The 17,383-nt window shown below is 35.6% G+C and overlaps 1 protein-coding gene across 2 annotated transcripts; it reads right to left on the bottom strand.

Annotated features, from left to right (window-relative positions):
• Positions 1-4,573: 4,573 nt before the first annotated feature.
• Positions 4,574-16,022, bottom strand: SPINK6 (serine peptidase inhibitor Kazal type 6). Of its 2 annotated transcripts, XM_017875860.1 has the most exons (5): positions 15,905-16,004; positions 15,652-15,785; positions 12,779-12,801; positions 5,685-5,800; positions 4,574-4,806 (listed from the first exon to the last, which is right to left on the bottom strand). In XM_017875860.1, exons 2-5 carry the CDS (start codon positions 15,707-15,709, stop codon positions 4,761-4,763), a joined length of 243 nt encoding a protein of 80 aa, XP_017731349.1. In that variant the 5' UTR covers positions 15,710-15,785; positions 15,905-16,004; the 3' UTR covers positions 4,574-4,760. The 2 variants fall into 2 exon arrangements, with proteins under 2 accessions (XP_017731349.1, XP_017731348.1); XM_017875859.1 differs by having other exon boundaries at positions 15,652-16,022.
• Between the last annotated feature and the right edge of the window lie 1,361 nt (positions 16,023-17,383).

A 17,383-nucleotide genomic window follows, 5' to 3' on the forward strand; every position in this document is an offset into this window, starting at 1 on the left:
TGTGTGTGTGTGTGTGTGTATTTTGCTTATAAAACCTTCACATTGTCATAGACAGAGAGGGAGGCTCCAGAAAACTCCTTTCACTCAAGCCTAATCATTGACACACCACATCATTTTTGTCATGAATTTACCTTCAAAAACAAGTAAGAAGAGAAAAGAAATAAGTGTCTTGGCACCAATCATAGTGCAGGAATAAGGAGAGTTAACGGTTAAAGATTTGGAATGATTTAATTTTAACAATGCTGTCATTGTCATCTGAAAGTATAACAATTAATATGGATGTTGAGATCAAATACATTATCTTTTTATGCTTTGAAGTTTGAATACAAATCATATGTGAAACAGCATGTTTTGTCCTGGATATCACAAAAAAGAGGAACATAAACAATTGCAAATATCTGACCCTGTTGACACAATCTTTCTGTGTGTGTTTTGCCATTTTTTAAAATTATGTTTTAAGTTCTGGGGTACATGTGCATAACGTGCAAGTTTGTTACATAGGTATACACGTGTCACGGTGGTTTGCTGCGCCCATCAACGTGTCATCTACATTAGGTATTTCTCCTAACGCTGTCTCTCCCCTATACCCTCCACCCCACAGCAAACCCTGGTGTGTGATATTCCCCTCCCTGTGTCCATGTGTTCTCATTGTTCAACTCCCACTTATGAGTGAGAACATGTGGTGTTTTTTTTTTTCTGCTCTTGTGTTAGTTTGCTGAGAATGATGGTTTCCAGCTTCATCCATGTCCCTGCAAAGGACATGAACTCATCCTTTTTCATGACTGCATAGTATTCCATGGTGTATATGTGCCTCATTTTGTTTATCCAATGTATCGTTGATGGACATTTGGGTTGGTTCCAAGTTTTTGCTATTGTGAACAGTGCTGCAGTAAACACACGTGTGCATGTGTCTTTATAGTATAATAGTTTATAATTCTTTGGATGTATACCCAGTAATGGGATTGCTGGGTCAAATGGTATTTCTGGTTCTAGATGCCTGAGGAATCACCACACTATCTTCCACAATGGTTGAACTAATTTACACTCCCACCAATAGTGTAAAAGCATTCCTTTTTCTCCACATTCTCTCCAGCATCTGCTGTTTCCTGACTTTTTAGTTATCGCCGTTCTAACTGGCATCAGATGGTATGTCTTTGTGATTTTGATTTGCATATCTCTAACGACCAGTGATGATGAGCTTCTTTCGTGTTTGTTGGCTCATACATGTCTTCTTTTGAGAAGCGTTTGTTCATATTCTTCACCCACTTTTTGATGGTGTTGTTTGTTTTTCTCTTGTAAATTTGTTTGCATTCTTTGTAGATTCTGGATATTAGACCTTTGTCAGATGGATAGATTGCAAAATTTTCTCCCATTCTGTGGGTTGCCTGTTCACTCTGATGAGAGTTTCTTTTGCTGTGCAGAAGCTCTTTAGTTTAATTAGATCCCATTTGTCTATTTTGGCTTTTGTTGCCATTTTTTTTTTGGTGTTTTAGTCATGAAATTTTTGCCCATGCCTATGCCCTGAATGGTATTGCCTAGGTTTTCTTCTAGAGTTTTTGTGGTTTTAGGTCTTATGTTTAAGTCTTTAATCCATCTTGAGTTAATTTTTGTATCAGGTGTGAGGAGGGAATCCAGTTTCAGCTTTCTGTGTATGGCTAGCCAGTTTTCCCAACACCATTTATTAAATAGGGAATCCTTTCCCCATTGCTTGTTTTGTCAGGTTTGTCAAAACAAGAAAACTACAATATGCATAAATCTGAAGTGTGTGTTCACCGAGGTTTGAAAATGTGGATATCTCTGTAGCCCAAATCCGTATATTTTGACTGTTGACTTCTTTTTTATGTGACGTGCTTCTTCTTTCTAAGAAGTGTAAGTCATCTAGTCTTCTGTGGTTTATTTTTATATGCTTTCCCTTCATTTCCAAAGAATAGCTCAGAACGAGACAAGAGATAGTTTATGACAATTTTCAGATATAGCCCCTGATATAAACCTTAAAATAAATGGTGCAATTAGATTCAGATTTGTATGAGAAAAGAAGAGTTAGGCAGTGTGGCAGAAGATATCACAAAAGACATTTCAGACAGACAAAGGCAAAGTGGTGAATCTGAACCTTTTGTGTGGAAGATGGCTGGTAGGAATCTGGTCTGGATGATGGGGAGGTTCTAATAGGAGATATAAGTACTTTCACCAAGGTCCAACATGGTGGCTCATGCCTGTAATCCCAGCACTTTGGGAGGCAAAGGTGGGTGGATCACTTGAAGCCAGGAGTTCAAGATCAGCCTGGCCAACAGGGTGTAACTCTGTCTCTACTAAAAATACAAAAATTAGCTGAACATGGTGGTGGGTGCCTGTAGTCTCAGCTATTCAGAGGCTGAGGCATGAGAATTGCTTCGATTATGGAAGTGGAGGTTGCAGTGACTTGAGACTGCACCACTGCACTCCAACTTCGGTGACAAAGTGAGACTTTGTCTCATAAAAAAAAAAAAAAAAAAAAGGCACTTTCACCACTGCATAGTGATTCTACTATCAAACCTGTACATAATTTTCTGCATGTTTACATTAAAAGTAGCTAAATTGTTTCAGGGAGTAGAAACTAAAGAAGAGAATTAGACTTACTTTTCCTAATGAGCATGGAATTTAGTCTACAAAGAGAATGGGAAGGTGGAGAGAAACAGCTGAGATAAGCATTTACAAAAATTGTAAATGTAAAGATAGACATTTTTAGACTAGGAAATAGAACACAAAAGACCCTGATTGGTGAAGACAATATAATGCTGAAACTGATGACAGAGCTTAATAATAACAGCCACTAACTTCTCGGCTTTTGTTACATATTAGTGGTTAAGTGCTTTACATGCATCATATCCTTAGTCTTCATCATAAAATGAGAACATAGATATTATTGCCCTTGTTTTTCAGATGAAGAAACTATGATACAAAGAAGTCTAAATGACTTGCTCAAAGGCACGTAACTTACATCAGAGCCATGATTCACATTCTGGTCTGTGTGACTTGAGGATACCGTCTCTTTATCAATGCTGTACCCAAATAATAGATTATGTGTTCATTTTTGTCCTTCAAGGGGAATAATCTTTAACCAGGGAACAGAATGCTCATATAGTTTTTCTAGCATAATATAACCTATTCCCTGGCTCTTTATCTAGATATTGAATACATCTCTCAGTCTGGCCAGTTCAGTCTTCTTTAATTATGTACAATTAGGGATAACATCTATGTGGATAAAATATATTTGGTATTTTAAAAGCAGAAATATAATCTTAATATGCATTGTTAGAAACACATTTCGTGCATCAAGGTAAAAGAAAAAATGTTAACAGTAACTACAAAGTCTTTCCTGAATCAGGCTCATTCCTCTTTGACATCTTCTGTTATTTGCCCATTTAGTCAGTCACCAATGCTGCCTTTCTAAATCTTGAACAAAACAAGCATGCTCCACAACCTTAATAGCTATGTTTTAGTGTCTCCTTTTGCTCTTCTTCAATATATTTATTTGGCCAGTCTCTTCATCTCTAGGTCTTCGAATAAAAACTAGGGGAACCAACTGATTTAGTACTGCAAATGGTTACCACCTTTCCCTAAGTATTTTTCATCCATATTAACATATTCTTTTATTTTTTTTAATAGCCTTTATAACATTCTATCTTATTATGCCATTTATTATAATATTTATTGTTTTAGTCTATTTCTTCCTGTTGGAATTTAAACTTCATTAAGTATTGAAGGGTCATTGGCCCCTCTCACTCCCATCCACACTGTATCCAAGGCACCTAGAACAGAATCTACCACAGAGTAGGCCCCAGTAAATGTTTGTTGCTGGAGTGATGGTTATTACATTGTAGCTAGAGATGTATTGTGTCTGAGTTTCCCAAGTAAGGTGTTATTTATAGAAGCACGCTTTACTACATGAAAATACTCAAAGAAAGAGTTCTCAATACTTTCATGTAAATGTTCAGAATAAGATGTATATGTATCAAACCGTGGATTTTCATAGCGTTGAGGCAGTACATGGAGATTGAGCTTATTATCAAAAGAGCTGAGCTTTAACCTTCAGTCTTCTTTTAACTGGAGCTGTTTTATTTGCTAAGTGACTGTATTGAATATTCACCATTTGTTGTATATTTTGTTATGTTATATCTGGTATACCTTATGATATTGCTATTACAGAAAACCAAATACTGTATGTCTTTAGAAATTATACAGTCCAAATTTTCCATTCCAGATGCCTAAAAAAATGGTCTGTAGAGAACAAATGTTTTACTTTTATATAACATGCTTTTTCTGAAATTGGGAAGAATGAATATTATGTGATCTAATAAATGATAGATATTTTAAGTAACTAAGCATAACATATGGTCATGTTGCCAAAATCCTTCATTATAAACCTGGAGATTCTAAGAATAAAAGAAAGGAAGGGATTTTCCCAAGATCTCACAATGACTGGATGGTTAAGTTAGATAAAGAAAATAGGTTTCTTGATCCAAGTTTATCCCAGGTCAATTATTCTCTGTTGTATGCATATATTTTCTTGATCTCAAAGTAAGAACACAGTCAATGCTTTTGCAGAATGTACTTTATTGACAAGTGAATCAAGAGAAATAGACATAGGTTCAGCTCCTCAAGACCCAGGCAGAGTAGGTATGTCTTTATGAGTTGAAAGAATCCACTAGCAAAAGTATAAGCAGAAGTGAGAAAAGAAGGCTGCAAGAGCTGGCAAGTCACCAAGAAACACTGGCTTTCACTCAGCATTTTCCGGGATGCTTTAGGCTAATCTTCCCACCACTTTTCCTACAAAAAAAAAGAAAGACAAATATATATTCAGTGCACTGTCGTAAGTAGTCACCACAGAAGTTCGAAACAGGTTTAACAATGGCACTGTCCATTTAATTATTTTATTCTATAAATTCCATTTATATGATTCAGAAGATGTTAATTAAATGCACTCAGAGGTGACGTCTGGTCAACTGTGGAAAGCATGAATCTTAAACAAATCTCAGAGTTTTCATAAGTGTTAGACTTTTTGGTACCAATTGCTCATTCTCCAAGAGTAAATATGTATACAATTTAAAAAGGTAGAGGTCACAGGAGAGAGAATGACAGAGACTATAGTTCTTTCTGACAGAAGATGTAAGAAGTTGAACCAGATATTCAGGTGTTTGACATTTTAGAGCAAGTGACACATTCAAGCCCTCTCAGTAATATGCATCTATTAATTCAAATCTCATATTACACCACCAACTTTATTCTGAGAAAAGTTTAGTATTAATCAGTCAGATGTGTTATATATATAAGTATAGACATATGTTCATTACGTATTGATTATTGCAAGTTTTAATTAGAAACAAATGAAAACGTTAAAACATGTCAAAATTATTAAATATAATAAGTTATAATGTATAAGATGTATGAATGTTTTAAAAAACTTCTCTAAGATAATCAAAATTAATAATAAAGCAAAGTGATTAAGATTATGTTTTCAAATAATTTAGTATGTAATGTTTTTGCTGCTTTTGACCCATCTGTTTTCAATCAAATTGCCTGAAGCTTGCTTCTTCAGTCTCTATGGGGAGGTATGGGTGTTTTCTATAATACCTCAAAAAGGTGTCATAGTCTTATTCTAGAAGTTTGCGTTTGCGAGGATCAGCTTTGATGAATATAATACTTACACCATGGCCTTACAGAAGGCACATTTATTGCCATATGTCTGGCCATCAGAGCCACAGTGTGGGTTAGATTCCCGAGTGCAGTAGACCTTGGGGTCCTGAAACTCACCACAGTCAACCTACCAAAGTAAGCAAAGTGACATTGACATCAGTGCATTCTAAGAGATCATCCTTCAGAACAGAAGCTTTAGACAGCAAACTTTAAAAGTCATATATAAATAGTTGTGACATTAAAGCATTCTGAAATACAAAATTGCTCTCCTTATCCGATGTATTCTACTTATCTGCTTAAGTAAAACACATTAAATATACTTGAAACATTTTCTTTGAGTCACAGTTAACTCATTACAAGGAATACAGATGTATTCAGGAGTAAATTAATGATGTAGTCAAGTGCTATATGGGTAAAACTTCTTGCTCCAACATTAAACTATTCCAACTGAGAGTGGTTTTGGGTCATGAAATGACTTTTTAAACATCATATTAATGTGCTCTAACAGCACTCCTTCTGTATTGCTATCAAAACATGGATGGGCCAGACGCGGTGGCTCAGGCCTGTAATCCCAGCACTTTGGGAGGCTAACTCGGGTGGATCACAAGGTCAGGAGATGGAGACCATCCTGGCTAACACGGTGAAACGCCATCTCTACTAAAAATGAAAAAAAAAAAAATTAGCCGGGTGTGGTGGCGGGCACCTATAGTCCCAGCTACTCAGGAGACTGAGGCAGGAGAATGGGGTGAACCCGGGAGGCGGAGCTTGCAGTGAGCCGAGATCGCGCCACTGCACTCCAGCCTGGGTGACAGACCAAGACTCCATCAAAAAATAAAACAAAACAAAACAAAACATGGATGAACCTTACAATGGGCACCAGACATCACCTGATGCTTGTTACTTTTCCCTGTGGATGCAATATCCATCCATAAGCTCTTGAAAACAAAATTCTAATGCGTTTATGTATATACACACAAACTAATATATATATGATACATATATATAAAGTATATCTCTAAAGTATATATATACTCTATCCCTAAAGTATATAGTTACTAAATGTATCTACTTACATATATTATAAATACATATTTGTATACTAAATATATATATATACTTTAGAGATAGAGTCTTGCTGTGTTGCTATATATATACACACATATATATACACACATATATATACACACTCAAACATATATACACATATATATACATATATATATATTTTAGAGACAGAGTCTTCCTATGTTGCCCAGACTAGTCTCAAACTCTTGGCCTCAAGACATCTTCCCGCCTCAGCCTTCCAAGTAACTAAGATTATAGGTGCATCTAATGTCTTTTTATTACCTTACCCTGTTTCAGAGTCTGTGGAATTTGAACTTTTGTGCTTACTACAAACATTTAGTAATGACTGCCTAAGTTGTTGTCTTTAAAATGATTCTAAGGTTGCATTATTGTTAAGAACATATGTTATGCCTGATTAATAATTATTATTATGGGCTCCATAGTAGGAATGGTAGCACCTGTGCCACTAACATACCCTTTCAACTATAGCTGTTTTTCAAAAGTAGTCTGGAGTTTAAAGATCGTTTTCAACAGAATGTCAACTAAGTCCACATTTGGTATGTAAATAACATTTGAGCCATTATTTCAAGAATAATGACAATAAGCAATAGTTAAGCTGAACCCCTCCAAATATATCTGTGTGGAATGAAGTGACATTTACATATGGAGAGAGGAAACTTGCTTTATCTCTATCCTAGTTCCACTAAAATGATACTGTCTTGTGTTTATCAATTGCTTCATAATATTCAAGCTACTTTCACATAGATTATTCTCAGTTGAGCCTAGTACAACTGAACCCATACCCAAGTATTTTCTTCCTCTGCCCCATGGAAGAATACTAGGAAGAGCAAAGCATTTCAATAAATGAAAGCAAATCAATCAAGTGGAATATGAACAAACTTCCATAGAACAGATAAATATCATACTCTTAAATTTTAGTGGCCTTCGATGATCTCTGAAGTAAGCTGAGAATCATGTTTCAGAACCTGTTCTGCCATCAACTGTCTGTGTTATCTTGAACAAAGGACTCGATGCCTGCACCTCAATTTTCTTAACCAAAAAACAGCAAACAAAGAACACATGTCATACCTCATTTTCAGATTCCCAAGGTTTTTATAAGGATCAAATGCGGTCATATAAAAGTCGTAAAGAGTTCATACAGAATATTTGAAATAGTTCTGGATTAGGAGTGTAGAAAGTAACCTTATTACAGGTCTACGCTAACTACAGTAGCTCTAAAAGATCTCTGTAACTCATAGAAAATGGTCAACACCATGAGATTAAACAGTATCTGGGGACTCTTCTAACTTTGATGGTTCAAGATTTACCAGTGAATACTTTCCGTGATGTGTTTTAAATAAAGCTCTTATGTCCTTAACTACGGCTGGGTGAGAGAAATAGCAACTTTTACCCAAATACTTCCTCCTTTAATTTTAGAGAGCCCTCTAAACTCACTGTGTGAGACATTTTAACATGGTGGCTGGGCAGGAAACGACCACTCTCTGTGGGTCCCAGGGGTTGAAGAAGGTGCAGAATGCTTCTGGAAATTTGAGCTTATATGGTCATTCAGTCAACTAAAGACTCAGGATTATTCATACTTAAGTCTAGCATTTTAGGTTTACAAATAAAACCAATGAAAATTTGCAATCACACAAATGTGGACTTGGGATATAGGATGGCATCTCTTCTTCCTATTACTGATAAACACTACCTATGTGGTTAAATTATTTCCATTCTTTACCACATCTGTTTTCCAAATTGCTGCCAAACTTGGCTTCCTCTCACACTTATTTCCCTCCCCTTTCTACTCTATTGAAACTGCTCTCAAAAATACAGAATACATCTATTGGTTGTTTTAAAACTTTCATGATTTCCTTATGATATGTGCTACTCTTCATCACTCCCACCTTTTTCAAACTCTTTCCAGACTTTCATTACATGTCAGTTCTCTGGTTCTCTGTTTCTTCTCTCTCTTGCTGTCTTTTCTTTTTTCTTCCTGGGTATTAATTATGGTCATTTCCTACATAGTTTAATATACTTGGTTTTCTCTTCCTAATGACGTATACTTTCCCATATGGTACTGAAAAATTCCAGACTTTTTTTTTTTATTGATTTTTTATAAACATCTCAAACTCTAATTCTCAATTGTCAAAAAAAAATATATGTATATCCTTTTACTCAATAATTTCATTCATACTTAAGACATCTATGTGCAAAATACAACTGTTTCCTTCCAAACTAGTTTTGTATTCTATTTTTTCCATTTTCATGATCGCAGCATTTTCAAATTCTCAGATTGAAACACTGCCATTTATTTTCCCTTGTGTTACCTTCTGCATTGCTTTACTTCATTTTCTTTTCCAGTTCCAAATTTACTGCCTATACCAGTCCTCAACATTTCTTGTCTGAACCAATAAAATAAGTTTTTATCTCCTTAACTTTGGCTGGGCGAGAGAAACAGCTACTTTTGCCCAAATACTTCCTCCTTTAATTTTAGACAGCCTCTAAACTCACTGTGTGAGACATTTTAACATGGTGTCTCTTCCTCCTTTGCCTCCTAATTTCAAATTCTTCCTGCATGTGGACACAAGTTACCTTATTTGAAACTAATATACTTATCATATCATTTGCTTAAGTGAGACTAGTATTCACTAGCTTATATTTACTTAAGAAATTGTACTGTTCAAAGCTCTTTCAAGTGCACTACACAATGACCCTCTATTGCTGATTAAAAGCAGTACGCAGCCACGGAAAGCTCACTCCATATTGAGTCAGAAGTCTTCAAGTGTGGACTTCACAGCTTTACTGCTGTTGGTAGACGTAAGTCAGCTAGACCTCATTTCTGAGGCTTCAGTTTTTCAATTTGTAATTAAGTTATAGGTACTAGATACCATTCCCAAATTGTATTTAGACATTTTGCTAGTTTATTAATTTTAAGCAAAATCAAGCTAATTAGGAAAAATACAAAACTCCAAACTCATTAGCGTCATGGAGCATTGCTTTACCAATGATATGAAAATTCACCAGTTCTTATCTTAAAATACAAGCAAAAATAAATTTAAGTATTTCAAAAAGTATTGTAACAGAAAATCGTTGTCAATCATTGCTTTTAAAGGCTTGTTCTGTTCATTCCAATTCGGACTATTCATCTAAACGGCTCTTTAAGGATATGGTTCCCAAATACAGAGCCTGATCGGAAAATATAAAAATATTAAAGGCAATGCGGTAATATGAAATATTAAAGGCAATACATTCAAAAAGCAAAATGTATTCAGTCAAAGGACTATCTTTATTCTGAAAATATGTCTTTTAAACATTTTGGTGCTATACAGGAATTTACTTAATGAAACGCTAGTGATGATAAATAGTAGTTTTATTTTACTCTTACAGTTATTATTGTGCTGTTTAATCTAGCTCCTTGGCAAATTAAAGAGTTGTGCGCATATTAGTCATTTACATTTACAGGGAAAATTTTACTGGACTATGATTTCCAAAAGTCTGGCAACATGATTTTGTTTAGCTTGAATAATCTTTTCAAATGAATGTGATATTTTTTAAAGTCCATAATTCAGACTGCTAACTATAATTTCCTGTCAGATGTCTCATCATGTAGAGAATTCTTGGCATGAGAAGAATGACTTGAGTGTTGGAGGAAATCTTACTTCCTTTTGTTCTGGCTGGATCAGGCTTGTGCAAGCACGCTCCTAATGATAGTGTCAATGTCTTCTGCTGACATTGAAACTTCCACCCTCCCTCCAGGCATGGAAAAGAGAAATGGCAGCCTCAGTGCCATTTAAAAGTATAGGAACTTCCCTGTCATTTATATTTGAGTGGAGAAGAGACAGCAGTTTGACAGGACAGGCTTGGTTGATAACAATTCAGAGAGTTAGGGCAGGAAGGGGTTTTAGAGATCATTGAATTCAAACCTTCATCTTAGTGATGTGGAAACAAAGGCAATGAGAAGGGAAACAACATTTTTCAAGTCATACAGCAAGTAAGTATGAATGAGGACTCCACTCATCTGTACTATCTGACTCCAGAGTCAATGATTCCCAATACAGCTTGCCTCCTCTTACCTAGAGAAAAATACTCAGTTTTCTTATGTATAAATGCCATCTGGATAGTTATTTAAAATGCAGACTCAAACTCCCTACCTTTCTGATTATTATTCAATGTCTTGCATGATGCCTGGGGATCTGTATATTTAGTAAGTAATCCAGGTGATCATGAAGCAAGCAAACTATAAACTTTGGCCCTTCTCAAGCATAAAATCAGTAAGTAGTAAAATTTAAATAAACTTTAGCAAACACTCTGCCGTGGCACAATCTTGGCTCACTGCAGCTCCACCTCCCAGGCTCAGGGGATTCTCCTGCCTCAGCCTCCCAAGTAGCTGGGACTGCAGGTGCTCCACCACGCCTGGCTAATTTTTGTATTTTTAGTAGAGACAGGGTTTCACCATGTTAGCCAGGCTGGTCTCTAACTCCTGGCCTCAGGTGATCCACCCACCTTGGCCTCCCCAAGTGCTGGGATTGCAGGCATGAGGCACCGTGCCCAGCACTTCAGTAGGTTTTAAAGAGCCCCCAGCCCTCCTTCTCCCCTTTTGGGTCTGACCAGCTATACTGCTTCATCTCTTCCAGCCACACACCCCACCAAGTACTGCACAGGGACCCCCTACCCAGGGTCCCTACTCCGTGAGATAATGTGAAAAATGTCTGTGGACCAAATGCAATAAAACCTCTGTTTGTAAGAAAAAAAAAAAAATCTGAGAAATCAAGCTTCAAAGAAGGGAAGGTGTGCGTTAATGAGAAAACTAGGATTAAATTCTATATTTCTTAATCCTATGAGTAATGGTTTTACTGTATTTTACTACCTAATGAGATATGAAATGTGTTGGCTGGATGTTGTATCCTTTCCTTGGGTGTTTGTTTTCACATTTAGTATAGACCATACTATCATGCTTATTTAAACATAATAATACAACTTTAAGGTAAACAGTTTCATATGACAATGCCAACACACATGTGTGCATGTGTTAGACATACACGTAAGTGCACATGCATGTACATGCACACACACACACAAATGCATCATCACTTGTAAGATGCATCCTAATTTCTGAGATGCTAAAATTGAAAAGAAAAACAGTCTTATATAATGCAGTGGGTACATTAGGGTTGGAAAATATTTCCAATGACTTTGCCAACTCCAATCAGTTAGCGGTAGTGTCCAGAAATTTTCATGTCAAAGGTATAACAAGGCACACCAAGGCTAAACAATAACTAGTGCCAAAACCAAGTAGAAATGCTTAATATGGACAAAGGAACAGGATTGGCAGAACAAATAGTATTTGTGTTGTCCTTTGACAGTTAAAATGAAAAAGAAAGACACTGGTGAACGAATTTGGGGGAAAAAAATCCAACGATGAAGATAACTTGTGCTCATTCCAATTTTCAAACCAAATTTTATTAAAATCTGAGTGAATCAGTCTGTGTGTCCTCAATACAGAGCAATAAGCTAGTGTCTTGTCTACTTTCAGTTCTTATTCCTGAAAAAAGAAATAATAACCTATATCCTAACTTCTTCAGAGGATGTTAATTTTTAATCAATAACTAATACACATATAGCCTTTTATGGCTTGCCAAATACTTTCACACTGTTTACATAATTTAAATAAAATTGCAATTCCATGAAGTGAAAAATACTATCTTTTTCTATAGTTGTGGAACTTGCAGCTCGGAGAAGTTGAGTAACTTCCCCAAGATCACATAGTGAAATCAATGATAGAGCATGAATTTTATCCCAGATACATCCTATTTTTATGTATATTTATTCTTCCCTAAAAAAGTATGAGAGTGTGTGGTTAGGTTTTTTTAAACTGACAAGAGTTTAGTTAAAGAATAATAATTTCTGCTGGTGCCTGCCTAAGGTTTGCCTGCTCATTGTTTTTGCTCTGTTAACCATAGACAAATTTCTTTTTGGCCAGTGAAGATCTAGCCAAGCACCACCCAGGCAGAAAGAAGAGATAAAAATAGGCACTGACCTGTCCTCCCTGACTGAAGACACCTGGAAAAAAAAAGCACAAAATTCAAACATTGTAATTCATTGATGTGCAAAAAGTGAAATTTTCAACATTAGGAAATTCCTAATATCTATTCCTGGTACTTGGCTATCATGGCATGTTTTTTGTTTTACTTTTCTTTTCTTTTCTTCTTCTTCTTTTGTTTTTAATCTGCTCACTTCTTAAGAAGGTCATATAAAGACATGAACCATGAGGAGGTAACAATTGTTGGAGGTTAGGGTGGGTTAGAAAAAAAGTGGATTAAGGATCTGGCAATTCATGTTACGGTCCTGGCCCAGGCACTAATTTACTATGGAAATGACCTTATCATCACTGGTCTCACTTTGAAGAAGTTGAATTGGAAAGTATCCTCTATCTTTGACATTTCAAGGTTCATTTCATGCAGTTCCTTCCAAAAGCCTTTGCCACAGACATTTGGGAAAGAGATGAAGCTTGTAGTTTGTTCTTTGAGTTTGAAATTGCTCAACTTCTAAAACTTGGCCCAAATGTAAACTGGTAAGGAACAACTCATTCATTCTTGTGACTTATTTCTCCTTTTACATCTCTCTAAATTCTTAAAAAGGGAAAAGATCCCATATATATGTAGTCTTGTTTCTCTCCCTTTTCCTTACTCTTAATATTGTATGTGTAATTTTAGTTTATGACTAATTAGTTCAGTGGTTTAAAATACTTAAATAATAAGATCCCTCAGTCCAGTCTTGGAATGGGCTGCTGAGTTTTGATCTGTAGCCATTCCTATGGGACACCTTTCCCAATCCTTCTCCATGTAAGCCCAAGGGCACCACAATGAGAGAGAGTGTGGATTAGCACAATCTATCTCCAATGATGGTCAACACCTATGGGATAACAACTGGAAATTCCTTGAAGCACAATCTCTAATAATAAAGATAAGGAGAAAACAAGTTGTTGTTTTTTAATTTGAAGGAAGGTTACTGTTCATTTTTTCAGCAGTGATTACCAGCCTCATTGATTTGTAACTAGCAATATGGGTGATTATTAAAATGACAAATTCTTAGGGCAATCACTTAAAAATTCTATTATATAAAATCAGAGAGTTCCTGGACAGTCTATATTTTTTAGACTCTAAGTGGTTTTTATAGCCAGGGACAATTTATTATTATAATTTTCAGTCAATTCTCTACTGTACAAATCCGTCATCAAAAGAGGAGAGATTTGCCTAATGTCTCATACGTAGGAAGTGGCAAGGCAGAAAAAGGATTAATATTCACAATGACGGAATCCAATTTAGTACTCTTTTTATTAAATTTTATTATGGCAATAATGTTAATAGACATTTGTTAAACATGCACTATACCCCATCTACTATGTTAAGCATTATACATGCCTTTATCTCATTTAATTCTCCATACAGAGATAGTCCTTTATGTGTTTATTTTACATATGAGTGAAACAAACATCAGAAAGGTCACAAAGCTATATAATGAAAGTGCCAGGGCTAAAATTCACTTTGGCCCTTAGGCACTATGGCCTCCCAAATACTATCTTATATGTCTGTGAAGCATCCTTGCTTTGGTAAATTGTGTTAGTCAACCAGATCCTGTTAAAGATCAGTTCACCTTTGTAAAGAGAAGAAAAGGGAATAACAATTGATTTCTGAGACTATCTTTGCAACTAAACTTTACATAGTCAGATCTATATTTTTCTGCCATCTCAGCTGATTGAACTACCCATCAAGGTTATTTGGCTTTAGTTGTCAAGTTTACTCCATAATATCGCAGGAATCCTTTATCCATTTTTTTTGTATTTCTAAGTGTATTTGTTTATGTAATTATGACCAGATACAGTGAACATTGGCTTCTCTCTCAACTAAATCTCATTGATTTTTTTTTTACTTGTACAGCCATTTAAGATCTTGCATAGTAGTAAAATTCATCTGCTACTGTCACATAAATGATACATAAGATATGGAAGGTCCCAGGGCTTAGTTTTATTTCTAGTATTTTACAAATGAGAAAATATCTCAGAGAATTATGATATTTCTTTAAGTGACACAGGCCATTAACAGAAGAGATGAAACTAGGTCTTGGATCTAAAACTAGCATTTGCTTTGTCTTCTACAATGTGAAAGAGTAGAAGAATAAGGAAGGAAAGAAACAGCTTATGATTGACCTGTTCATTCAATGCTTCTGTCATGAAAAACATAACCTTGAAGTATGATTGTGCTTTGGCCACTAAAGTGGCCAAAGATATTCTCCTTCTTGAAGATTATTTAGCTCACCAGAAACATATGTTTCTGCATTCCAAGGTTCAATTACATATTTTCAAAGATTTTCTCATTGAGTTTCCGTTTTCCCCATTGTCTTAATTTTAATTATTTGAATTTATTTGTAATGATAACTAAGGGGAGGAAAATATTCCTTTATTCTGGAAAGCAAAACCAATATTTAATGCAATTATGCATCCTCCAGTCTAGTTTTATGGAACAAACATCAAATGTGATGCCAAGAGAATCTGATTCAAATTCCAAATTCTAACTACTGGTTGCAAGTCTTTTGCTAATTTTCTCAATTTCTCTGTTCCACAGTTTCTTATATGAATAGCAGAGACAGAAATGCATTATTATGAGTCTCGGAGACAATACATAAAATCCCTTGGTACATGCCTAGAATATGGTATATACTCAACAAATAACAGTAATTTTTGTAATTATTACCATAATCATTGTCGTCATCACAATCATTATCATCATTACAATAATCTCTCGGAATTGGTCTTTCACATCAAAATCATTAGGATTTTGAAATATGATAAACAGCTACTCATCATATCCAGTTCAGTATAAACATGGGATCTTAATTTAAGAAAAAACTTACCTGATAAAAAGCAGAAAAGAGCCAGAGAGAGGAGCAGAAAGATACCTGACAGCTTCATTGTGCCAGTTGGCTTACTCAGATCAAGGCTGCTTTGTCCAGCTCAGGTTCTCTGTCAAGACAATTCCCAGAAAGCCCTAAAATACATTCAGACCACATGAGTCCTATGCAGTTTATTGGGACCTGTCAACACTTTAAATAAATGCTTCATGCTCCCCATCAGTCTTAAAAATTGGGACAATTATGTGAGTCGCACCTCAGATCTTATTAACAGAGGATGTCATTTTCTCCTGGTAGCCTACATTTTCCTAACAACCAATACATCCTTCCGGTTCTTCTCTCTAAGGTTTCCCTACATTATGGGGATGATTCACTGGTTGAGCTCCACTTGATTCTTCTATTTCTTGCAGACAGGTCCTTCATGTCTGTGGTCCAAGTGAGTAACCATAGGATAATGGAATCTTGGGTGTAACTTGGATTTTTAGAGTCCAAATCATCCAAGGTGTACCTAAAGGAGATAGATATTCCACATTGTAGCCAGAAATGCATTAGAAGAAGCATTTTCTGAGCAGAAATCAGCTTATTAATTTTCAAATCATTATTGCAGTCAAATGCCAGTGGTTGTCCAGTTTTGAGTCAAAATAAATAAGGGAGTCAATTATTTGATTTAATTTGTAACAAAAATTTATTTTTTAAAGTTACTGAATTGATTTTTTTTTTTTTTTTTTTTTTTGAGATGGAGTCTTCTCTCTTGCCCAGGCTGGAGTGAAGTGATGCGATCTTGGCTTACGGCAGCCTCTGCCTCCTGGGTTCAAGCGATTCTTCTCCTGCCTCAGCCTCCCGAGTACCTAGGACTACAGGTGCCTGCCACCATGCCCAGCTAATTTTTTTATTCTTAGTAGAGACGGGCTTTCACCGTTTCGTGAAACCGTTTGTGGCCAGGCTGGTCTCGAACTCCTGACCTCATGATCCGCCTGCCTCAGCCTTCCAAAGTGTTGGGATTACAAGCGTGAGCCACAGTGCCCAGCCTGAATTGAATTTTTGAAATGAGCAATATATTTCCATTTTTTATCCGAAAGTAAAAGAAGTAGTCATAAAGACCTTTATAATCTTCAGTACTTGAAAATATACTTTTCATATAAAAGTTAGATGAATAGCATTAACTCTCATGTCCACTTTAATTGCAAGATAGATCAAAGAGTGTGATGCCATAACCTCCTTTCAGGAAACAACAACAGAAAAGAATGGTTGTAGTGATAATGAGAACGTCTGCCTCAAATCATAAACTGCTATTTAAAATATCATGAAGGAAATTATCTTAAAGTCCTTTACAGAAAGATGTAGGTCAGATGTTAAAAGTATTCAAAGACACTACTGAAAAACCTTAAAAACTGTATTTAAAATTTTCTTGAACCCTTTATGGGAAGAGGAGTCAAAATATCTAGAAAAACAGAATATATGGAAAATTGCTTAAGTCATGACCTTTAAAAACAACAGTTGTACAATTTAACCACTTGTGATCTTTAAGTAAGTTTTCTTATTAATATGAGATAATATAAAGATCAGTTCTTAAAACTAAAGCACTGCATAGCTTGGTTTTAGGTACTGCTGTGACCTTCCTCCCTCTTTCCATTCTACTTCCTATGTTTCTTCCTCCTTTGACCACCATTTTTTCTCCTTCTGTGACTAGAATGTACAGAATTAGTCTAATCATAATCTTATGTCAAAAAGTAGC

Source organism: Rhinopithecus bieti, unplaced genomic scaffold (assembly GCF_001698545.2).
Source record: "Rhinopithecus bieti isolate Rb0 unplaced genomic scaffold, ASM169854v2 scaffold_7673, whole genome shotgun sequence".
Classification (NCBI taxonomy): domain Eukaryota; kingdom Metazoa; phylum Chordata; class Mammalia; order Primates; family Cercopithecidae; genus Rhinopithecus; species Rhinopithecus bieti.